The sequence below is a fragment of the Protomyctophum bolini genome (assembly GCF_963924005.1).
Source record: "Protomyctophum bolini genome assembly, chromosome: 22".
Lineage (NCBI taxonomy): Eukaryota > Metazoa > Chordata > Actinopteri > Myctophiformes > Myctophidae > Protomyctophum > Protomyctophum bolini.
Window position 1 is genome coordinate 16,227,453 of NC_137883.1, and position 25,685 is coordinate 16,253,137.

Consider the following 25,685-nt stretch of genomic DNA (forward strand, 5'->3'; position numbering starts at 1 on the left):
AAAAATGTACTTGTGTACTAAGATGTACTTGCGTACAGAAAATAGAAACATTGTCTCTAAGAGAGACTCATCTGTCAAATATTCTATTGAATCATTTGAAATGTTTGTATATATTCTGCAATAAACCAGCTGTTGATATATTATGAATTGATATGGATATAGCAGTAGCATGAACAACAGAAAAAATATACTGTATATGAACTTGCTTTATGTTTCCAAATATTTAATATGTTATAATTCAGTTTTAGGATATTGTATAGTTGGAGAGGTATCACAAAAAGCTTCAATAAAGTTTGCTTTTTTAAGATTACTTGTTGTCGTTTCCTGCCTTGTATTTATATGGAAATTGAGGTAAGAGAGTGCCGACTTGTAACCATGGTAACAAGTCCCCATAGCTAGCTGTCCTGGGCCCTGGCTGCAGTCACCACCAGGGCGCCACCTCCAAGAAAACGTTCTAAAAGGGGCAACTAAGAGAGAAAAAATCCTATGCTTAAAATAACAAGAGAAAGTTAAACAAACAAATATGATCAACGAACTCAGATTTAAAGATATTCTGCTGGCCAACATTTCAGACATGCAGGGTAGATTTAGAAGCACAAAACAATCCACACACAAGACTAATGCATTACTGCCATCTCATGGTTAACACTGGGGATGCAGTGTCCTGATGGGCCATTCAACTCTTCTCGTTCTCGAGTCTTCATTTTAGTTGACTACTAACAGACAGAATTATATCTGTATAACTCAATACAGAATAGATACAGTAAATAATTGGGCCTAAATAAATAATCAGAATACAATCATGGTCAGTACTTTTACTTAAAAAGAAAAGGAAGGGGGGAAAGAAAATCTAATCGTTTACACTTTGTAACACTGCAGTTGACAGTTCCAGGATTAACAATTCGCAGAGGGTGAGTGTCTGAATGAGCTATCAAGCCATCATGAGAAACACCTGCGCACCTGCCGTCTACTCTGCATACTGGAGCGCACTGATCCTTGTATTGGTTGAACTGGTCGGCGGTTGAATTTCGCTGCGAAGATGATGGAAAACATTCACTTTTGTACGAAAAGCAAGTCGTTATGCCTAAAGAATGTCGCAAACGGGCCAAACAACACTTTCAAACCTGAGTGAAAGTTACCCAGTGACTAATTTGACATTGCTTGTCCTTTTGCTCATACCTTGCGTGGTTCTCCTGCTTCTGTTGAACTGTGTTTTCCTGGGTTACAAGTTATTGATCATATCCAAGAAGAACACAAAGAAACGTGAGGACGAGGAAATGTTTTTGCAATCGACTCTGTCCACGCGTCACCGATTCATGAGGATAGGTGACGTCCCTTGTTTCGCAAATCAGGACGGACTCGACGGAGCGAGGACTTATGTGTCAGAACCAGCTCCGCAACAACCGGTGACCTCGTCAAGAACCTCCACAACAGATCAGCGATTGGGGCTGCGGTTCCTTCGGCCAGATGGGGCCACAGGAACCGGCTCAGGGTCCCTGAGAGCGCCGAGCACCATTCTGGCAACACCAACAGATCGCACTTCTATGGCTGGGTTGCCCAAGTCACATCATAGAATGTGAGTCATTCTCAAAGTGTTCTATGTACTAGTGTGTGTATAGTAGAATCATGGGGTCCCAGAGATAAAAACATATATTTGATCAAATAGGGGTTTGTGGCCTAATGCAGTAGTTCTCAACCTGGGAGGGGAGGGGAGGGGGGGGGAGTACAATTTAAGGACTTTATTTTTATTTATTTTTCACTTAATTTTTATTGAAGGAAGAATAGACCAAAAAAAAGAACTCAACTAACAAGACAATACGGGAAAGAAAAAGAAAAGAAAAGGACAAAAAGTAAAAGAAAAAAGGCTGCATTTTTCATATTACAACAAACATTTAATGAAATCCTATTGCAATATCGCTAGGCTGAGAGAATAGATTCCACTTTTCCCACTTTTTATAGAATTTATCCTCTTGTAGTCTCAGTATGAATGTTAATTTAAGGACTTTCAATACCTAAAATAAATAAATTAAAAAAGGACCATTACTGCATCAAAAGTAGGCTAATCAACAAACTATAGGCCTACTATAAAATCTGGTCAAACATTGGCCAGATTGTCAAATAAGTAAGAGGCAACAATAGAGGGTATGCGAGTGACATCATCATCAAACCAGGAAGTTGCAGGAATGATTCATGATAACTACTTTTTTATATATGTGATGTATGACATGCTTTTGTTTTTGCTTAAATGTAAGTCGCTCTGGATCAAGAGCGTCTGCTAAATGCCTAAATTGTAAATTGTAAATGCCTACTGAGTGGCAAAAAACTACTTTCTGGCCTCGACAGCCCATACATCCACACAGAAAAGTCCTATTTGATTTAATTAAAAAATGTTAAACTCACTTAGCATGTTGCTTTGCCACTCGATTTGCCATTCACCATACCATCTATATTGTAAATGCCTACTGAGTGGCAAAAAACTACTTTCTGGCCTCGACAGCCCATACATCCACACAGAAAAGTCCTATTTGATTTAATTAAACAATGTTAAACTCACTTAGCATGTTGCTTTGCCACTCGATTTGCCATTCACCATACCCTCTATAGTGAGAATAGCTTTTAGATCAGCTATTTTCACAATAATTACATGTGGAACCGAGTCTCAACTCCTACAATTCCAAGTGCTTGTCAGGTCCCAACTACCGGTAAGTTCAAAAATGATTATTTTTGGGGTGTCTGTACGTGGCCTGAAGAGGTTGAGAACCACTGGCCTAATGCATATCAATTAAACTGGGGGTCTTTGAAATGAAAACAATTTTCAGAATCATTGCTCTACTACAGTCATGCATGCATCATTCTGTTACAATTAGAAATATATTTTCTCTATATTCTCAGGTCTAAGTACTGCCAGAGGAAGATGGACTGGCTTCACACCTGTGCACCTGTATTGCAGCAATACAGTGATTCAGAGGCTGATAAGATAAACGATGTGCCACCCAACTCACCTGAGGAGGTACACATTCACTACTATCAATGGTAACTATGTATGTAACAAACCAAAGCAACACAAGACACTAAGAAATGCATGTTTGATTATACTAAATATGGAGACTCATGTGTGATTCAGGTGACACAGCAGATGGGAAGTATGTTAGACTTACTGACAGATGTGCAACAACAGACTTGTCTGAATTCATCCTCGGTCAACCTGGGGCTTGACAGCGACTTTGGTGCAAGTGCAGGTATAGTCTCAATCCTGCCTATTGACCTACACATGCACTGTTTCTCATCTTTATGTTTGGGAACCACCAGGGTTTCAAAAGTGTGGCATAGTTCTCACACTTTTTCATGTCAAGGACCTCCAAATTGATATGTATTTGGCCACAGACCATCTGCACATGTTTTGTGCCAGAGACCCGGGTAGACCCCAGCCGAGAAGAGATTTGTCTAAAAAGAATGTAAAGGAAATTAAGATTTTCCAAAATACAAGATGTACAAGCTGAAGTGAGGCTTGTGTGCTATGTAACTGCTATTTTTTAATGGCCAACATGTAGAATATGGATAAAGGCCGGGTTTAAAATGTATTAACACATTTAGCTTGAACCCTCTCAAGGACCACTGGGGGCCCCCGGACCCCACTTTGAGAACCACCACTTTAAGGGGTCTAACTGAGAGTATACAAAAAAGGAACCAACACCCGATTTTACAGTGTGGTCCCAGAGATAAAAAATATATAATAAAAAACATAATTCAAAAAAATATATCAAAGGAGGGTCTGTGGCCTAATTATGCATATTAAACTGGAGAAGGTGTGGGTTATACCAATTTTTAATACTATTTTACTCTTATTTTTTTCACCACCAAAGACCATGCTTTACCCAGACCATTTCCTTTTTCTTAAACTGGGGGTCCTTGAAATAAACAAGGTTGAGAATCACTGCCCAGCAGTCATGCATGCATCATTGTGGGTTACAAATACTATTTCTCTTCTCAGGTGTCTCACTCCGGATATTGTCTGCAGATAGTGACGGCCTGCTGCCCAGTGGTGTGTTGGCATCTGTGCTGGAATGGGATTATTATGACCCCTGTTATGTCCGGCAAAACAGAATACCCAAGCAAAATTACTACATACCCTCAATACACCCTAAGCAGTACTGGGTGTAACGTATGCTGCTGCAGGAATTATTTAAGCTAAAATCTGTTTTTAAGTTTTTATTTATTCAGCTTAAAGAGCTTAAAGTATATTATATACAAATGTTATATTAAGTAAATTTATATATTATTTTTTACAGCACTTTCTAAAAGCGCACTGGCACATTTAGCATTTTGTTGTTTGGTTCTCTCACTTAATAATTTATTATTTCATATGTTTTAATTATATTCAAAAGCAAATCTAAATACATCACTAAAATCACTAAAATCATTTAATTAGTCAAACGTTCATTGACTTCACTTATTCCAATTGTAAATGTCACTACTTCACATTATATGGACAATATTGGTCTTTAGTTTCATGACCATATATCACTATTTCTTTGACACAATGTAAAATGTTGCACTCATTTCTCCAATAAAGATTGCAAATGTACAAGCCTTTGATGCAGTAGACAAATTAACGTTCTTTAGTTAATGTAATTATACACACACCTTTGTTGGTGTGTGTGCATGTATTAGTTGGTGCATGCTGCATAGTAAGAAAGGATCACATTTAGCCTTCACAACTGCACCTTCCTTAAACAGTATTTTACAGTGCTTTAAGAATAACAAGATAAAACAATGTGAAATTTCATGGAAGACCGTCAGGGGAATAAACATAATGAGATATCCGAGTAAGGGAGATATTAAAGAACAAATTAAAAGCAAAAGCAGGAGTCTACACAAAAGTCTTTGTAATAGAATTACCCTGATAAAATCATCCCCAATATTCGATACAAGGAGAAAATCAGTCATTTATTTATTCAGTTGTGAATGTATCTTTGCTGCCAAGCAAGAACTGAAGAATGGTAAAAGTCACCCTGCAACATCTACAAGCAACCACAAGATAGCACAAGTGTGCATTATTTCATATTTTACATGAGGTGTGATTTAACATACAGTACATTATATCTGGCCAGCAATTGATTGTCATACGTTTTATATAATATAATATAATATGTATTATATTCCACTGAAGATTTATTAAGGTGTTATTTAATCATTAAGGGTTGAATATGAATATGTTTAGGCTATTATAGGAATGAATAAGAATGTCTGCAGTTACTTTCAATTCTAGACTTTCCCAGACTATTTTCTTACTAAACGTTATCGGACAAATAAAAGTAAAATTTTAAGTTAGACAGACAATACAATCACTTTATTTGTTACACTTTGTTAATTGCATTGATGTAAAGGTGCAGTGGATTAATAACAACCAAAGTATACACAAAACAAACAAGCCCACTCAACAATTAAATCAAAATAACAAAATAAATAAAGCAGGTATTCACCATAACAAAAAAAGCAACGCAACGCTTGAATAGCCAACATGTAGAATATGGATAAAGGGTTTAAAATGTATTAACACATTTTGCTATAAATACATCACCACCATGTCACAACCATTAAGTCTAATACTGTTGGAGAAGATAGTTTACAATCTCATGATCAAGTCAGTAGGAGTGGACGGGGACAGGATAAGCCAATTGGTTTTAGTAATTTGAGCACAAACTGGGAAACAAAAGTAGAACCATAATTGTCTCAGTTTATTCTGGAGAGATACAAGTGGAAAGGGACAAAAACAACATTCACATTTTGAGGCTGGATAGGTACTCTACCCACAAGAATAGTTTGTAGCTTGGTTCCATTTAACCTAAACCTATATTAGAAGGCAATTTGGTTATGCAATAATGTATAAATAATCCAAATATGAGACCTTTTTAACATTTGTTGAGAGAGGGAGGGGGAATGAAATTAAGCCATTAACAATTGTTTAATGTAGGCCCTACACATTTCATGGAGTATAGTTATTGTAGCAACCTGTTCAAAGTGGTGAATTTTGCCTGGGATATGGAGTATAATAAATATCTATTGGAATACAAATTGATGGTCAGTTCAATTAAGTAGGGAGAACATTGGCAGCTCTCACGAAATGAATCAACTACCGGTCTACCGCAAACCCATCCCAAGATTTTGTGCAACTTTAACAAAAAGGCAATCTAAACATGTAGCACACTGCCTAGCACTAGTTCGCCCTCCCCAACCCATCCTTATCCAATAGGCATGTTAGCAGCGAAGAAAGCTTGACCTCCATAGCAACTGTTGCTAAACTATTTAGATTGGCATTGGACAATCGCTTTTTGGGATGGGATTTAGTGAAGGGCTAATTATACAAAGAATATCTTTTCTTAGTTGACAGTAAATGTAAAATATAAAATATATTACTACAATCCTACAATTGTCCTCAATTCTCTGTGCAATAATCATAGCTTCTTCTGGACAGATAATGGTTTCAAAAGGACCCGGAGCTGCTTCTTCCTATCATTCACACACCCTAAGTGAGTGTTGGCAGTCAGAGAGGAACACCCCAACGTCTCCATGTTGATGTCCTCTCTGTAGACGGGCCCGTCATGCCAGAAGAGGTCGAAGCCACCCACCCTCTTCTCTTCCCCAGTGAGTCTTGCCTCCATATCTATTATGTGTAGTGTGTCTTCCAGCATATTATACTTCATCTCATAGTCCTCCTGATTGCTGCCTGCCATCGACGGAGAGGCATTCACTTCAATCAACCACGGTTTGAGGTTCTGGTCCAGTAGGATGTCATAGCCATAGAGCTCAAAGCAGTGTTTGTCATTTATAACGAGCTTCTGCACACTCTGCAGGCTGAAGATAAATATGTTATCCACGTCCTTGAGCATAGCCTCAACGGTCTCGGAGCCGTGCTTGGCAGTCAAGTACCTACGAAGCTGATCTATCTGCCACTTACAGCCCTTTTCAGGATCATAGGCGGGTGCTGTTCTTTGAACTGCTACATTGGTGAGGTGCGAATACTCATCATAAATACTGTTGAGGTCATATCGTGTAGTGCAGATGCGGGCAAAGCCGTCCCGATACAACCAGGCCTTCAAAGGATGAAATGATGTTACGAGGACATAGACTCTCAAATCAAATTTCTTGCCATTAATAAGGTAGGGATTTTCTATGTAGCGCTGTACCACGTAGTTTTGCACTTGATTCTCTTCTGCTTGTACTTCCTCAGAGTACCGGAAGGTGCCAGCATCCCTTTTCCAGTCCATGATATCTTTCAGTTTTCTGAATAGGAAAATCCCCTTGCCTTCCCTTCCCGACACCGGTTTCATGATCCATGTGCTGCCAGGGGATTTTTTGAATTCCTCTACAAAGAGGTGGTACTCATTGGGAAGATCAAAGGTGCGGGGGAAAAAGTCACATTTGGCTGCTTCCCGCCACCCAACTTCCCTTTCAAGGGTTTTACGATACCTTTTCAGGTTTTTCACCATGCTGTTCTTTCGCGTAAGCTCATAGCACTTGCGAAAGTGGCATATCCTCTGATGTTCTTCCATAAAAGATTGATCAAAATTATCCCTCAGCCAGCTAATATCACACCAGTTAAAGTCCCACTGTTGTCCTTCATCCTTGACCTCATACCAACCTGGTCTTTGCCGAAGAACATCCTGTATAGTAGGTAGCATACCACATTTATAGCGCACACACGTTTTCCCTTTACGCTCCACTAATGGTTTCTTCTTATGTTCTTCTACCTTCTTCTTTTCCTTCATCTTAGTTTTACATGTTTGTGACATTTGAAAATCAATGAACTCAAATACAATTTTTAAGACATTAAAGTTGTTACTTGATACTGGTTAGGAACGCCTGGAGCTTGAGCAATGCCTCTATCTCTATATGCGTCTATTACTCTTATCTCCACATCCCCCGTTAGTCTGCCCTACAAATCCATATATAGTGATTGAGCTCTGCTCTGACATCACACACACACACAACGCAAACTGTTGCCGAACAATGCTGATTTGCACAGCTGAATGTGGCATTGTATGCCCCCCGATTTGCGTTTACTTCAGATTTCTTTATCCCAACAATATATTGAGGATTAATCTGTAATGGTAAAAGTGGTACACACAAGGATACCAGTTGTCCGGCTTGTTTAGCCCACTGATTATGAATCGCAGTATTGTCATTATCTAATGGCTTGTTGGTCTTTCAAGAAAAACTGGATTCCATCATTTCAGATATGATAATCTACTTTGCAGAGACTTGAAATCATGTCAATTCATGAGACAAATAAAATATGGAGCGATTTGTTTAACAAAATAAAGACCAAGGCAACCATGTGTCCTGGGGTTGAAACATTTTATTCTGTTAGGAGATATATTATGTACATTAAAGATCGTTTAGATCAAGTGCCACTTTTTAAGGTTCAGGAAAAGAAAAGCTGAGGATGCAATATGAATACACAAACTATACTTGAACAAAAGCCCAAAGGAAATCACTCAAAGCTGGAGAGGAAATTCAACACAATCTGCTTAAGTTTTGCATCTGCATCCTCTGAGATGTTGCCATCAGCCCTGCAATAATATTAAAGGGAATATTAAGAAAACTGAATATAAAATTAATATTAACAAATAAGTTCCAACATTTTAACAGTCTAGAACTACATTTATTTTTGAACTTACCTAATAGTCGCCAGCAACTCTTGGTGCTGACTTAGAATGTGTTGGAGAAAAGCTTTTTCAAATTTCGTTATCTTGCTAGGATCCATTTTGTCCAAGTGACCCCTCACACCAGCATAAATGACTGTTACTTGCTCCTCAATAGCCATAGGACCTGAAACATTAAATAAAAATGTTTATTTATAGTATTAAATACAAGTCATATAACAGGTTGGTTTCCATCTACCTTCTATTTTGTTACTTAGCATAATAAGGAAACTTGAATTTAAAAAACAAACCCTAAAGAATCGCAAAACGAAAGAAAAGATAAGATAAAAAAGTCATCCTCAGGGCCGTGTAGACGAGACAATTTATTACTAATGATTAAAATGTATATTACTGAAACATGTTTTTATTTATTTATGTAACCTTTTGTGATTACTCACTTAAACCCTATCCTTAGTTGACCAGATTCCCAAGGGCTCTGTACTAGGCTCCCTCCTGTCACTATACAGTACAGCCCCCGAAAATAACAGCAAAGATTAAAGTTTCATCTCAGACTCAAGACTGTTTGAGTCAATTTTTTCCCATGCGACTCATTATTTGATCATCACAAGACCCGGTGTTTTGACCAATGTGCTCTTTAGTCAAGGTGTTTTCTGAAGGAATCTGTAGATATACTGTAGATTCTACAGTATATTGTAATCACCTCTGTATGTGCAAATACTTACAGTACTGTCCCTGCTTTAGCAGCTCCGTCAGGCGAACACCACGATTCAACAACTGCTGAGTAGCAGCATCCAAATCAGAACCAAACTGGGCGAAGGCCGCCACCTCACGGTACTGGGCCAGCTCCAGTTTCATGGTACCAGCCACCTATTGGGATACGATGAGTCATTACAATCCATATTGGACCACCACTTCACCACTGGTAGATAAATGAGGCCAGCAGCGGACTAGAAGTCAGAACTAACCTGCTTCATAGCCTTCGTCTGAGCAGCAGATCCCACACGTGATACAGAAAGGCCCACATTGATGGCTGGGCGGATACCCTTGTAGAACAGTTCAGTCTCCAAGAAGATCTAAGCATAAAAACAAACCACTTAGAATTTCTACCAGTCAAGTATTTCACTTTGGATGAAACTATACTTTCTTAGTGATTATTTTATCAATTACTTTTTTTATTAAATCGAATGATTGAAAGCACAATTTATTTTATAGTCTTTTTATTTTGTATACTAGACCGGTGCCAATTTGTACATTGAAACACATACCTGTCCATCTGTGATAGAGATGACATTGGTTGGAATGTAGGCAGACACATCACCAGCCTGGGTCTCAATAACAGGCAGGGCAGTTAGGGAGCCACCACCAAAGTTGTCATTCATCTTGGCTGCTCGCTCCAACAAACGTGAGTGCAAGTAGAACACATCTCCAGGGTAGGCCTCACGGCCAGGGGGGCGACGCAGCAACAGGGACATCTGACGGTAGGCAACGGCCTGAAGAAAGTGAAGAGCAACGATCAAACTGTTTGAAACTACTTATGATATTGTCAATTAGTGCTGCCGTCTTCGGAAAATTTGATTCATCTGTATAAATCTGTATTTTTTTCACCCAAATTGTTCAGTGTTTCCACTCGGCCAGTGAGGAGGCCCCACGGAGAAAACGTAGCACCTCTATCCTACTCTTCCGGTTTTAACACTCCCCACTGACAGGCACTGCCCCAGCCCATAGCACTGGACACATAGCCCTAGAGCAGCAACAAAGATCACCCTTCATGTTCAAATGCTGCCAACTAATCATAAGAAAGGAAAACTGTGCTATGGCTACAGTTTTAACACTTGCGGTATTAAAGTGGTTTAACAAACCTGCTTGGACAGATCGTCATAGATGATGAGGGCATGCTTGCCGTTGTCTCTGAAGTACTCTCCCATAGAGCAGCCAGCGTAGGGGGCCAAATACTGCAGGGGGGCCGCATCAGAGGCAGTGGCAGATACCACAATGGTGTACCTCATGGCATCAGCGTCTGTAAGCCTCTTCACCAGCTGAGCTACTGTGGACCTCTTCTGGCCAATAGCAACATAGATACAATACAGCTTCTTCTTCTCATCCGTTCCGTCATTGAAGCGCTTTTGATTGATGATGGTGTCGATGGCAATAGCGGTTTTGCTGCAGTATAAATGTATAAGGCAAATATTCAGGATATTTCATTTCTGCTAAAAAGAAACCTTGAACGCCACAAATTAGGTACATTTTAGCAGACACATTGTTCCGTTTAATCCCATTCAAAAGGAGAAAACAACAAAAAACGTGAGATTTGTGACATTGACTGTAGCAGAGTCACATTTCGTGGCTGCTATGGTCAACATAGTAGTTGGCATCTCTGATTATCAATCTTGATTATCATCATTTAAAATGCAGTCAAATGGGATAATCAAATCTGACATGTTGGTTTTAGGAGGAGTCTTGGCTCTTTCAAGTATTTGTTAATGACAATAAAGCCATGTCCCTTTCCCACTGACAGCTTTTCAGCGAAAGGCAAAAGGAGTGGTGGGACTGCTGCTATGACTGAAATCCAGTGGTCCTCATTCAAGGGTATAACTTACCCAGTCTGCCTATCGCCAATGATAAGCTCACGCTGTCCACGGCCAATGGGTACCAGACTGTCGACAGCCTTTATGCCAGTCTGCATGGGCTCTCTCACAGAGATACGGGGGATGATACCAGGTGCTTTCAGACCCACACGCCTACGGATGCTTGAGCCAAGGGGACCCTGGTAAATACCAGCATGACAAATATCAGTTAAGTTAATGCTCATGGTTGGCTAGTGGCTACAGAACAAATGTACCGGTAATAACAGAATGGAATTGTAAACTAGGATCCATGAAATAGTTGTTTTATATACGGTAATCCTCTACAGCATCATGTCCTGACCTTTCCATCAATAGCATTTCCCAAAGCATCGACAACACGACCCAGGAGCTCGTCACCAACAGGAACATCCACAATGGCTCCGGTTCTCTTGACAATGTCCCCCTCCTTGATCAGTTTGTCATTACCAAACACGACAACACCAACATTGTCTGGCTCCAAGTTCAGAGACATACCCTGGAGAAGAGAAGGCACGATAAGAACAGGAGCAATGACCTTTATTCATTTACTGTGATTGTTGCTTGGCAGTATTGTATGTTTCACCTTGAGACCAGAGGAGAATTCCACCATCTCCTCAGCTTGCACATTTCTAAGGCCATAGACTCTGGCAATACCATCACCAATGGACAGAACACGACCAGTCTCCTCCAAGTCAGCACTAATGGAAGCTCCCATGATCTTATCTTCCAGCATGGAAGACATTTCAGCTGTACCTGTTAACATACACCCATACACTGTTTAAATAACATACATTCATGCATGCACCTGTTGCACCACATCAAATGACTGAGAGGCTTTCTATTTACCCATAAGCAGTAGTGTAATGGTGATTACACGTTTACATTACCGTTCCCCCACGGGAACAGTATTTTAATGACGTGCACAGAATAGCCAAGGAGGCATTCTTGTTACATACAGACAGAAGTACTGTACCACAATGCTGTGGTGCTTTTATACCGTTCACTGGTAAACCTGCTCGTGAATCTAGGGGGACGTGTTCTAGACTCTCTAGAGTAACCTTGCACGTAGAAGAATTACTGCTAGAATGCTGTGGAGTGTGGTGTCACGTGTAGTGACCAAAACACCACTGCCCATAAGAAGTGTAGACTTATTTCAGCTATAATGGACATTCTGTTTTCTTTCAGTATTCAAATAGCATTCGACTAGTAAAGACTATTTTTATTACTTAAAATCAACTGGTAAGATGTTTATTCTTATACCAACCAAACCAAGACAATACTGTGCATGCATACCTATTTGAAAACAGTGTATTCACACAAGAAGACAAGATAAGATAATTTTGGTCACAGGATATTAGAGACTGATGGGTATTAAAAGTCATTTCGTACACAATATTTAAAAATGAATTTTTAATTTAGTCATCTTTATGAGAAGGCGGTGGAAATGGATTGAGCATGTAATCTGTAGTGGACAACATCACCCCCATAAAAGAGGCCATAAAAGAGGCCGACCCAATAACACCTGGCATAGGACAGTGAGTGGAGGGAGAGCTTAAGACCCTGCATCACATCTGGCCGTTCTAAAAAGACACTGGCCCAGAATAGACAGGAGACGAAATCCTTTGTTGCTGCCCTACATGCCAGCCGGCATAAAAGGCAGTAAGTACTATCTGAACATTTCTATTGTCAATGCAACAATGTTAGCACTTACAGCTGTGTAGCACCATAAACCTGTAGTTGGCACCTGCGGTTTACTACTTATTGGAAATAACTGACCTGTTTTCTGTAGCCATGGTCTGGTGGTGTGCAGGTTCTTGACTCCTACACATGCTGCAGCAGCATTCTTAGAAACCTTTTGAGAATTTAAAGAGAGGTAGCATAAAGTGGCATATAAAGTATTGTTTACAATACAAAGACTTGACATCATGTGATATTATGTAGAATTAGTTGTCCAATAGTTAAAGATAATCGTGTTAATTTCTTACGAGTCTAGGCAGCAGCTAAGCCCTCTGCACTTGTCTTATATAGCATTTCAAAACAATTGGGATTGGTAGCTAGCTACAAAAGCTTATTCCTGCCCCAGTCAGCAAAAGTCTTCTGACTGGGGTAGCAATGAGAAACAGTTTGTATCCAAACTTGCAACAAAACAGCCAATCATTTTAATTTAAATCTTGTGTTTTAAAATTACTAGGCTTACTAATACAACATGGGATCTCGGGGCCCCAGGAGGTCCTTTGTTGGGGGATCCCAAGCTAAATGATTGATAGTTAGGTCAACCAACCAACTTGTACACCAACTTTCAAAGTTAAATTAACACCTAGTCTGTAACCTAGTCCTAATGCAACAGGGTCCAAAGTGCGGCCCGCCACACGTAGGCCAAATGCGGCCTGGGGAAGAATTTGAAGCTTCATACCTAAATTGTATTATGAACTGTTGAAGTGTTCGCCCCACTGTATGGGGCCATATTTTTACATTGATGTTTTTTATTGACCTGGGCATTTCCCAGAGTATAATTTGTCAGGATTCATTGTTGTCTCATTCTGAAGGGGTCAAAGAAAGGCTATTTTGTTTTTACCTTGCATGTAGGGTGGCCAGACATCCGGTTTCACGCCGGACAGTCCGGTTTTAGACCCACCTGTCCTCCTCCCACCTCAACCTCTGGCCGGACACATAATTGTCCGTTTTTTTGTGATATACAGTGCTTGTGCCATAACTGTCATTTACGTCGTCTGCCTGGGTATTAAAATCTCCGCAGCGCTGCTCAGCTCCGAAGCGAGCCGGCCACACTGTCTTAAAAAGAGTGAGGGTGAGTGGAGACGTTCGGAGTGTTGCCATGTCCGCTTAATTATAAGCGACTTTGGGCTTGTTTTATATAATAGGCTACTAAGCCTAGTCAGGCTTCTTTTGGGCTTGTTTTCATAGACATGGTTGCTTGGTTCTCTTCCAAAACCTGGCAACACTGCCAGTGGGATGGTCGGTTTGTTTGTTGAGCTCTCACAATCACTTTAGTATAGTTGATGCAGAGATAAATAAGCCAAATATGCCGAAATGAAAAACTACATTTAATGAGCAATGGAGCAAGGAACTCGACATCATAAAGAAAGGGAGGCTAAAGCACTGTGAATATATAGGCTACTGGCATCATTCTATGTCCCACACCGATGACCATAAGACTGTATAAAAAAAAACACAAGAAAGAGATTAAACATAAAACATATCTAAACATCAAATAAAATAAATTGATTATAAAATGAATGGCCTTTGTGGTACCCTATAATTTAAAAAGGTTAATTTAATTAGCAAATATATGTTCTCTGTGGACATAATGCTGGAGAGGATAGTGGTGAAAATCAGGTGCAATAGTAGTAGTAATAATATTAATATCTGGGGGGGGGGTCGGGGGAGCGAGCCCCGCAAAAAGTGTCCTCCTTTCTGAGGTCTTGCAGGTGGCCACCCTACTTGCATGTCTGGTTAAATTTGGTAATGTAGTTGGACCTTGGGTGTTTTAATATTTTCTAATATGGCCTCCTTTGAAAAAGGTTTGGACACCCCTGTCCTAATCTAATAAATCTATGGTCCAACCTAATGCATATCAAACTGGTTGTCATGGATTAGCCTGGCTAATAAACCAGACCGAATCAGCCGATTTGAGTCTGGCTTATTAGCCAGGCTAGTCATGGTTACGATCCTTTCGACCAAAACACACGGTAGGTGGCAGTACAAAGCAGCAAGCCCTAAAAAATATGCCGGCCCGGTGACCGAAAAACAAGAGCCGTTATCGGTACGAGATGTTATGTAAAAACCCTTGAGATCTGCCGCTGAGGCCCTGATTAATGTCAGATAAACACAATGCTACAACCTGAATAATGATGACACGCTCATATAACGTTATATATGGAGTAAACATGAACTTCAAAGCGAAATGACATTCATAACCATCAATGGGATTATGTTCACTGGCATACTCCCTTGACCCCCCACTATGTTTATCACCTGTCATTTTAAGAGAATACTTCATATAATACGTATATTTTATACAAATTTGTAGACATCTGCAAGAAAACTAAATAAAAGGGTAAATTAATGTTGAAATTAGTAGATGCAATATGGCCGTTTCTATCCATTCCTCCTCGCCATTGATTTCTGGAAAAGACTCGAACAGTCGAACTTCCTTCACAACGTCGTTAAAGTTCAGCAAAAATTACAACAATGAATGACAACGAACGAATGCTTACAAATCCAGCCCGACGGGGCAGATTGCGGACCAGAGCCGCTGCGACACGAACTGACAGCATGCTGATGTCGTTGCAGGCAGCGCGATCCTCTCCTCCACTGACTGACCAGTCTGACAACCGGCCTGGAAAGATGGAGGACAGGCTTTTATGAATGAACCGGATATGCTGTCAGGCACCGAAAACCAGATCTCGTCGCGACGCTGCGCCGCGTTCTGAGCTTGTAAGTGGGCTATATTTTAAATTCCGGGTGTTTATAGATTCATTCAGTTCTTCAAACTGTATTTCAGATGATGGCAAATATAGCCGTGGTGCTGGTGCAAGACATGAAACAACACCGATAAAATACAAAGCAGTAATACTATGGCTGTGTGCTGCAATCTCTAGTGATGATTCCCCATAATTAATAACAAGTACACACGTGTCTAGACTAGAGTGCAATCAGTGCATTCTGCAAATTAAAACGTGTGCCTGACTGTGTGTAGAGATGATTTAATGAAAATCTCACACCATAGTAAAGTAATATTGACAATTTATTTCAAGACCATATGTCACAAGTTATTGAATTTCTCATTCAAAACACACAAGACAAAAACATGGTCACTGGACCAAAACCAGATTGCATGTTAGTCTTAAAAGTGTAGCCTATCAAGCAATCTCATCAGTATACTGTATCTTTCTACTGTATTATACAATTGTTAAATTGTTTGGCAATACTCAAGCAAAAACATTTCTCAGTGAAGTGCATTACAGGATCTAAAGAGTAAGAAGTTTAAGATAAGCTTCATAGTTCATAAATCATAATTCCAAGAGACAAGATTGAATAAATTGGAAATTGCTGCAACTTTGTATCTGTCAAAACTGAAAATAATAAACCATACATCTACAATCTCTGGGATCTCAGGCATGTCATAGTTTAAGGACTCAATGACTTAAAAAAATGTTCAAAATCGTAACCGTAAAATGAAGGTTTCTGCCCGACAGACGAATTACAGTATGCATGGCAACTGGTCAATCCAGGAATGATGGCAGCACATTCAAAGCTTTGGCAATTAATATAAAACAACCATAAAGACATCTTCAACTGTAAAATGGCTTTGGAGAGAGAAAGTAAAAACTATCATACAAAATGTTGATGACAAAAACACATTTTAACAGTCATAACCCACCCCCCAGGTAACCTCGCCTCACCAGGCTTTCCACCACCTCGGAGGAAAGCCTGGTCTCTGTTTCAAAAGTCAAGTCAAAATTCAATCTCAACCCCACATACTGAAAACTAAGAAATAAGCAAAAAAAGGCATGCTTGTTGTTTCTTAAAACAATTAAACATCAGCGTAAAAACAGCAATGACATAACCAACGAAAGCATCAAAAGCACAATAAAAAGGTAAACATACAAGTTAGTCAGGAAAACAGAGGCACTCACTGTTAAAAGTTCAAACTACTATTCTGTTTTCAAAAACAACCAAATACATTGTGTCCTTTGTCTATGCAGTTAAACTTAAATAATTTCACTCCTGCAACCGTTTTTCTATTGGTTAAACCCAGATTAACAGTCCCACTGTGTAGTACCACCGAGCCAAATTAACTACTTTTAACCATTTAAAAATCAATTGTCTTATTAGTGATTATTCTATCAATTAATTTTCAATTAAAGCATGTTTTTTATATAAATCAATGAATCGATGTGGGAAAAAAATCAAATTCTAACAATATCTGTAGATATTGTCACAAGTACTTACTAATAAATAATCACTAATAATCGGACACACAAAAGGAATCCCACACCTTCCTTGCAATCCCAAATTCCCAAATGAAAGACTCCAGAAACCAATGTTAACTAAACAATGATTGTGTATTTGTGTTTAATGTGTTCATATGAGAAGCTTACATTGAATATCACCCAGCAATAGCATATGCACTCATGTAACTTTAACGAGCAAAAAAAACAAAAAAAACATTGAAAACTTTTTTTCTTTTTCTATTTTATGTAAATCTATTTTTATTCTCAATTAAATCGATTTGTGTTCTTAACTGTTGCAACTCTACAAGTCACTTTCATCATGTTCAGTTACTGGAACACAATTTTTAGTTTATCCCCATCTACTTCTTCGTGTACCTCCTACTCAGATGCATCCATTTCTCCTGCACTCTCAGGCTCTTCTGCAATTGCACTTTTTTTAGGACGTCCCCTCTTTCTTGGGGGCCCACCATCGGAGGGGTCTTTTTTCGGCTGAGCACCCCGTTTTGAACCTGCCTTGAGGGGACGGCCTCTGGCTCGTCGCGGGGTTTTGCTGGCGCCTTCTGCGTCGTCGGCCCGGGGGTTTTTGCGTGGCCTTCCGAGCGGCTTCCATACTTTTGGTTTCTTCAGCTCGTCGGCTGACGGCAGAGGGTGCTTCCTTGGCCTTCCCACGGGCTTGGGCTTCCTGTTGCGAGAGCCCTTTGGCCGGCCCCTCTTGCCAGGTGTCGTAGAACTGCCGTTAACCTCGTCCCCACCTTCTGGCTTGGGCTTACTCTTCGGCCTACCCCTTGCCCTTTTTGGGGTATCAGAAGCTGCAGCGGCTTTCGATAGTGTTCTTTTGTTGGAGGAGCCTTTGGGTCGACCTCTCTTCTTAGGAGAACCAGCCTCTGACCCCTCTGCCATTTTTTTGTACCTGTCAAATCGTAAAAGATTATAAAGGTTAGTTACAACTTGGCTTTCGATCAAGCGAGGAATATATTTTATACTGATACAATACATTTTTATATTGATACAATTATGGGCTAGAACAGTGATTCTCAACCTTTTGAAGAACCCTGTTTAGTGTTTGATATTAATGAAGCCAGGGGCCCCCATTCTTTAACTCTGATAGTGTACAAATGGAACCAAATGTTTCTATACGGGGCCATTGGTTCCATTTGTACATTCTCAGAGTGCATTCTTATTTGGGCTTCCTTCCTCATGTTGTTTAAACCAGTGGTTCTCAAACATTTTCATGTCAAGGACCCCCAACATAACATGTAATTGTCTGCGTATCCCCATCTGAAAACATTTTGTGCCAGAGACCCCCGTACCAGATTTGTGTTGATGTGTTAGTCGCTTCTTTTGGGCATGGTTCTGGCAATACTGCTGTGGCAGTGGAGTTCTCAAGGTGGGGTCCCCACTCCCCAGCAAAATTGTTGATAGTAAAGGAACCTATGTTGGCATAACTCTGATTCTGAGTGTGTATAAATTGACCAATATTCTGTACACTGAGTTATGGGGGTCTGTGGCTTAATTCATACCAAACTAGATGTCCTTAATTGGTATAATATGTTAATAAGTTGCAAATTGCAAAACCACTGCTGTAGAGGTAGTGTTGCATGTAATAACTGGCTTGAATTAGTACTTGCTCTGTTCAGAACTGTTAATAGAAAACCTGAAGCCCACAATTAGCCAATTACATAATGTTAGGTGTAAAGTAATGTTTTACTAGTACAAAATTACAAAGCACAAACCATACGTTATAATCACGAGCCTTTTTTTTTACCAGTGCAAAATAGGCCTAATAGTTTTTTACCTTAATAACACAGATATAGTGTAAACGTGCAGCAACGAACGGGCTTGTTGCGCTCCGGGTAATCTACAATTGGGCGGGAATGGAATTAACAAAGGGAATTAAATGCAACATAGGGTATATCTCACCTTCAAAATCCCACCGTATTCCGTCACCTTGATTTTTTTAGATTATATCGTCTTGGCCGACCGGCGACCGTGGGATGTTACAAAGAAAAGTCGATGCTATTGTTGTAAAAACAAATGTCTGTTTCAAATGAGCAACAGTCCGCTTCGTTCCCCCGGGCATCTCATCTACTGCTGCTGTTGTGTTTCCGCCGATGCTCGCAGGGAAAACTTCTTCTATGGTGTTCTATCGCTTGGCATCCATATTCGTTGCATTACTGCCACCTACTGGATTGTGACATCTTAACGGTGGACACTCAGTAACAAAGTTAAAGGACCACTTCACCACTTTTCAATTTATCTTCTAGTAATGTTCATGATAAAATAGTTTTAGACACAAACACAAAAGTAGACTTAAAATAGTCAGACAAACATCTTTACTGCACACTAGCGAAACGGAAAGCTTTCTTTGGACGAATGAATCTGTTCTGGAGGAGGCATTCTTCTTAATTGTGGCAGCAGTAGCCTACTGGAACCATAGCCTACTGCTGTAAGTGTAAGTGTGCATGGGGCATGCTTACTGTGCGCTCAGGTATAAACAGTTAAAGCTGTCCTGTTGTTATGCAAAGTAGTAGGCACGGTACTTGACACGGCGTGAAAAGAGGGGGGGGGGGGGGGCACCAGTAAACCTAGAGCACTGGGTACTTTGTGTGTCTTCGAAAGTCTGGTGACGCGAAGTCGATTATGCGCATCTTCTCTTGAATCTAGGCCGGGGGTTGCGTTCTAGCGTGCATGCGCATGCACCGTTCCGTTCTGTCCCTGCACGTGACATGCACGTCAAAAATTTAGTGGTACCACGGCGTGGTACTGTTCTATGAGCACAACACCACTGCCAATGATACAAATGAAGGCTCTGTTCCACTTCCAGTGTAGCACAGTGGTTCTCAAACTTTTCTCAAACCAGTGGTTTTCAAACTCGACCAGACTTTGGTTGGTCTCGCTTTAGAGCCACGCCACGTCATCCACTCGTCCAGGTGCCCATTTGTCCAGGTGCCCAGTTGTTCAGTCAGACTATTTGGGTGCGGTACTGTACTGTACCGTACCGTACTGTACTGTGCCAACCAGTACCGGTTCTAGGCCTTTTGAGGCCCTAGGCAACATATTATACAGAGGCCCCCCCCCCTCCTGCTTTGCCACGCCGGATAAAAATTGTAAATTTGCCATGAAAATGCTTCAATCTGGTGCACTTTGAGATCAAAATTAAGAAGCTAGGTGGGGGCCACATGTGGCCAGTAGCCCATGTAAGGGATACATGAAAAAAAATTAATCTTCTCCCTGTGACGAGGCCCCCTCAGTGGTTGAGGCCCTAGGCGACCGCCTAGTTCGCCTATGCCTAGAACCGGCCCTGCTTGGTAGTGGTCCTACCCCCCCCCCATGAGACTTACAAATCCCAAATGTTTATAAACAAATCCCAAATGTTTGTAAACAAATCCCAAATGTTTATAAACAAATCCCAAAATGTTTATAAACAAATCACAAATGTTTATAAACAAATCACAAATGTTTATAAACAAATCACAAATGTTTATAAACAAATACCAAAATGTTTATAAACAAATCCCAAATCCCATGAGACTTGGTCCTACCCCCCCGACCATGAGACTTACTACAGGTCAACTGGTAGTGGTCCTACCCCCCCCATGAGACTTACAAATCCCAAATGTTTATAAACAAATCCCAAATGTTTGTAAACAAATCCCAAATGTTTATAAACAAATCCCAAAATGTTTATAAACAAATCACAAATGTTTATAAACAAATCACAAATGTTTATAAACAAATCACAAATGTTTATAAACAAATACCAAATCCCATGAGACTTGGTCCTACCCCCCCGACCATGAGACTTACTCCAGGTCAACTGGTAGTGGTCCTACCTGCCAACAGTGCCATACACCTACTGTACTCTATGAGTAAGACGCGCGAACGCGGGAAGCGAACTCACTCAGCTCCATATATGGGCACAAAAGGGGCCAGGTCCACAACAAACAAATCACTGGCCCCTTTTGTGCCCATATATGGAGCTGAGTGGACCTGGCCCCTTTTGTGCCCATATATGGAGCTGAGTGATTGCTGATGCAACACACTCCATATTTGGATAGCGGGACAGACAGACAGACAGACAGACACACACACAGACACACAGACATGATCTGCTAGGTCTCATAGTAAGTGCTCACTGCGTTCGCAACCAGACTGTACAGACTGTGGCGGCATTGGCTCAGGGGTAGAGTGGCTGGATGGTAACCGCAAGGTTGCCAGTTCAAACCCGAGCTCCCCCAGAGTTAGTGTCGAAGTGTCCTTGAGCAAGACACTGAACCCCAAATTGCTCCTGATGTGCTGGTTGAATGTGTGTGTGAATGTAATGCACTTTCTATGTAAAGCACCTTGGATAAAGGCGCTATATAAATGCACCATTTACCAGACTGTACTGTACTGTACTGTACTGTACTGTACTGTACTGTACTGTACTGTACTGTACTGTACTAGTACAGTACAGTACAGTACAGTACAGTACAGCTGTACTGTACTGTACTGTACTGTACTGTACTGTACTGTACTGTACTGTAGTACCATACTGTACCAGTGTACCGTATTGTACCATACTTATACTGTACCAAACTAATGCTTGGAATGGATTCAGAATCATGACAACCCCTTAGTTTCATATGACACATGCTACTTAAAAAATGATAATTTTTTTGCCTTATATAGGATGTTAATGGTATGGTCACATATTATGCTAATAACTCAAATTTCCCACAGGAGTTGAATTTCAAACTTTTAGTAGATTAGAAAGAAAGAAAGATTAGAAACGCATTGGGGAAGAAATGTCTTGGTAACGATTTAGTTCCCCGATTTTCATAGGTTTCTCTTACTAAGTTATGAGTGCACTGTGCAATGCAAACTAATTAGCGAACGCGCCCAGTATTTAATTCAAATGCAAACTGTATGGTAATTGTGACAATTGCATGGATGCTCATTGAATATCACTCACCAGCACATGCGTACCACCTGTTTTGAATTTACCACCTCTCTCACCTAGAGAGAGGTGCGGTGTGCATAAGGTCAATATCATATAGGCCTTTAGACTAAAGTTACTAACTTATCTGACAAACGTTGTTAGGGGAAATGTCTCTGGCCTCAGGTGTAACTTTCATTTTTATACATGCCATATCTGATCTAATTGACATTATATATTTTAATGGGATACTGTACACTCTTGAATAATGAAGACTATTATTATAATGCAGAATATCTAGTCATTTAGATTTTCTCTTGGGAGTTTTTAATCGTTTTACCTTGCATTATTTATTGTACTGTCAGTGTGTCAGTGTTCTCTGTGAACAAGGCTGCTGTGCTATGCCGCGTTTTGCGGCATGGGGCGCTCGCGTTTTAAAACTGCCCATTTCAGGCCCGGAAGTGTTGCATGTGACGTACTTGGAGCGGCTCCGTCTTATGAGCTAATTTAGTACTTCCTGTCTGAGAGCTAGCTAATTTAAGACATCCAGTTGCCTTCAGAATAAGATAAGGTTATTTAATTCGTTAATTAAATAATTATTACATTACATTATTAGTATTATTATTACATTACAGTTATTGTAAAGACACACATTATGTTTCTGTGTAAAAATAAGTAATTAAATAACATAAAAAAGTTATCTAAATGGATAAATGCTATTCACTGGAGTGCATGGACTTTATAAAGTGGACACTGGACAAAAGACGGCTCCGCGAGGCAACTATCTGGACACACCCACGCGTTCGGGAAGATGTCCTCTACCACCCCACAGTCTCCGCTAAGCGGGAGAGGTGTAAAATTCACAGCAGCAGAGCTTCTACTGGGGTCAATGCAAAAAAATGTACCGTTTCCGGACCCAGAATGGACACTGGACAAAAGACGGCTCCGCGAGGCAACTATCTGGACATACCCACGCGTCCGGGGAGATGTCCTCTACCACCCCACAGTCTCCGCTAAGCGGGAGAGGTGTAAAATTCACAGCTGGAGCCCTTCTACTGGGGTCAATGCAAAAAAAATACCGTTTCCGGACCCAGAATGGACACTGGACAAAAGACGGCTCCGCGAGGCAACTATCTGGACATACCCACGCGTCCGGGGAGATGTCCTCTACCACTCCACAGTCTCCGCTAAGCGGGAGAGGTGTAAAATTCACAGCTGGAGCCCTTCTACTGGGGTCAATGCAAAAAAAATACCGTTTCCGGACCCAGAATGGACACTGGACAAAAGACGGCTCCGCGAGGCAACTATCTGGACATACCCACGCGTCCGGGGAGATGTCCTCTACCACCCCACAGTCTCCGCTAAGCGGGAGAGGTGTAAAATTCACAGCAGCAGAGCTTCTACTGGAGTCAATGCAAAAAAAATACCGTTTCCGGACCCAGAATGGACACTGGACAAAAGACGGCTCCGCGAGGCAACTATCTGGACATACCCACGCGTCCGGGGAGATGTCCTCTACCACCCCACAGTCTCCGCTAAGCGGGAGAGGTGTAAAATTCACAGCTGGAGCCCTTCTACTGGGGTCAATGCAAAAAAAATACCGTTTCCGGACCCAGAATGGACACTGGACAAAAGACGGCTCCGCGAGGCAACTATCTGGACATACCCACGCGTCCGGGGAGATGTCCTCTACCACCCCACAGTCTCCGCTAAGCGGGAGAGGTGTAAAATTCACAGCTGGAGCCCTTCTACTGGGGTCAATGCAAAAGAAATACCGTTTCCGGACCCAGAATGGACACTGGACAAAAGACGGCTCCGCGAGGCAACTATCTGGACATACCCACGCGTCCGGGGAGATGTCCTCTACCACCCCACAGTCTCCGCTAAGCGGGAGAGGTGTAAAATTCACAGCTGGAGCCCTTCTACTGGGGTCAATGCAAAAAAAATACCGTTTCCGGACCCAGAATGGACACTGGACAAAAGACGGCTCCGCGAGGCAACTATCTGGACATACCCACGCGTCCGGGGAGATGTCCTCTACCACCCCACAGTCTCCGCTAAGCGGGAGAGGTGTAAAATTCACAGCAGCAGAGCTTCTACTGGAGTCAATGCAAAAAAAATACCGTTTCCGGACCCAGAATGGACACTGGACAAAAGACGGCTCCGCGAGGCAACTATCTGGACATACCCACGCGTCCGGGGAGATGTCCTCTACCACCCCACAGTCTCCGCTAAGCGGGAGAGGTGTAAAATTCACAGCTGGAGCCCTTCTACTGGGGTCAATGCAAAAAAAATACCGTTTCCGGACCCAGAATGGACACTGGACAAAAGACGGCTCCGCGAGGCAACTATCTGGACATACCCACGCGTCCGGGGAGATGTCCTCTACCACCCCACAGTCTCCGCTAAGCGGGAGAGGTGTAAAATTCACAGCTGGAGCCCTTCTTATATTGGTAACAGCCTACACATAGAGGATGTGGATGGAATTAGTGAATGTCCAGTTATTGGCAATGCCTTGACCACAGATACGAAACAGAGTAATGATGAAGCTGACAAGATTGCTTTAGAGATTCTACAAATTAACACATCTGCTACACCCATGAAAATGCGTGTGAACAGAAGGTGTGCCAAACATCCACTAGATGCTAATGAATGGGTCATGCCAAGTAAAAGGGCTGTCTATTGCATTTGCCAAGCGCCAAATGACCGAAATAAAGCTATGATTGCATGTGACCTCTGTGGAGCCTGGTTTCATATGGACTGTCTGGGAGTTTCACCTAGTCGAGACTTTGACAAACTCAATTATGCGTGTTTATCCACTACTTGCAATCATGAGCCATTGACACAGGGGATTTTATATACTGAAAAGAATAGCAGTGTTCATGTGCAGCCTATAAAGCCTGAAAAGAATAGCAGTGTTCATGTGCAGGAAGACAGCACTAGTGTAGATGAATCACATTTAAATCAAACCAACAGTGTTCATGTGCAGCCTATAAAGCCTGAAAAGAATAGCAGTGTTCATGTGCAGGAAGACAGCACTAGTGTAGATGAATCACATTTAAATCAAACCAGCAGTGTTCATGTGCCTATAAAGCCAGTTGTTGTGCACCACGCATTTCATGAGAGCACTGTACATAATCATTCTGTACAGACTCTGAGTCTAGATGCTGTAGAAATAGATCACTCGTATAGCACTGTACAGAATCAGTCTGTACAGACTCTGAGTCTAGATGCTGTAGAAATAGATCACTCGTATAGCACTGTACAGACTCTGAGTCTAGATGCTGTAGAAATAGATCACTCGTATAGCACTGTACATCAGTCTGTACAGACTCTGAGTCTAGATGATGGTACTGTTCAGAGTGTCATGGGACTATCTAGTGCTACATTAGGACCCTTCAAACACAGTGCCATTGAACCTACTACCTTTACTTTGAAGTCTTCAGAATGGGACACTGTAAACTCCTTAAGAGTCAAAGGAAATAAATATTTTAAGATGTATGAATGGCAAGAGCTGTTTGCC

At 41.1% G+C, this 25,685-nt stretch overlaps 3 protein-coding genes across 3 annotated transcripts; 1 reads left to right on the top strand and 2 right to left on the bottom strand.

Moving 5' to 3' along the window:
• Nucleotides 1-1,091: 1,091 nt before the first annotated feature.
• Nucleotides 1,092-4,161, top strand: hwa (huluwa; the record flags this gene model as incomplete). The annotated part of the gene is made up of 4 exons (XM_080755579.1): nt 1,092-1,576; nt 2,893-3,010; nt 3,125-3,239; nt 3,992-4,161. 4 exons carry the CDS (start codon nt 1,092-1,094, stop codon nt 4,159-4,161), a joined length of 888 nt encoding a protein of 295 aa, XP_080611705.1.
• Nucleotides 4,162-6,455: 2,294 nt separating this feature from the next.
• Nucleotides 6,456-7,553, bottom strand: LOC308309668 (putative tubulin polyglutamylase TTLL9; the record flags this gene model as incomplete). The annotated part of the gene is made up of 1 exon (XM_080755580.1): nt 6,456-7,553. One exon carries the CDS (start codon nt 7,551-7,553, stop codon nt 6,456-6,458), a length of 1,098 nt encoding a protein of 365 aa, XP_080611706.1.
• Nucleotides 7,554-8,341: 788 nt separating this feature from the next.
• atp5fa1 (ATP synthase F1 subunit alpha) lies at nt 8,342-15,634 on the bottom strand. Its single transcript, XM_080755965.1, has 11 exons — nt 15,505-15,634; nt 13,046-13,121; nt 11,853-12,022; nt 11,592-11,765; nt 11,264-11,430; nt 10,526-10,826; nt 9,932-10,156; nt 9,632-9,739; nt 9,389-9,533; nt 8,682-8,832; nt 8,342-8,573 (listed from the first exon to the last, which is right to left on the bottom strand). Exons 1-11 carry the CDS (start codon nt 15,562-15,564, stop codon nt 8,495-8,497), a joined length of 1,656 nt encoding a protein of 551 aa, XP_080612091.1. The 5' UTR covers nt 15,565-15,634; the 3' UTR covers nt 8,342-8,494.
• Between the last annotated feature and the right edge of the window lie 10,051 nt (nt 15,635-25,685).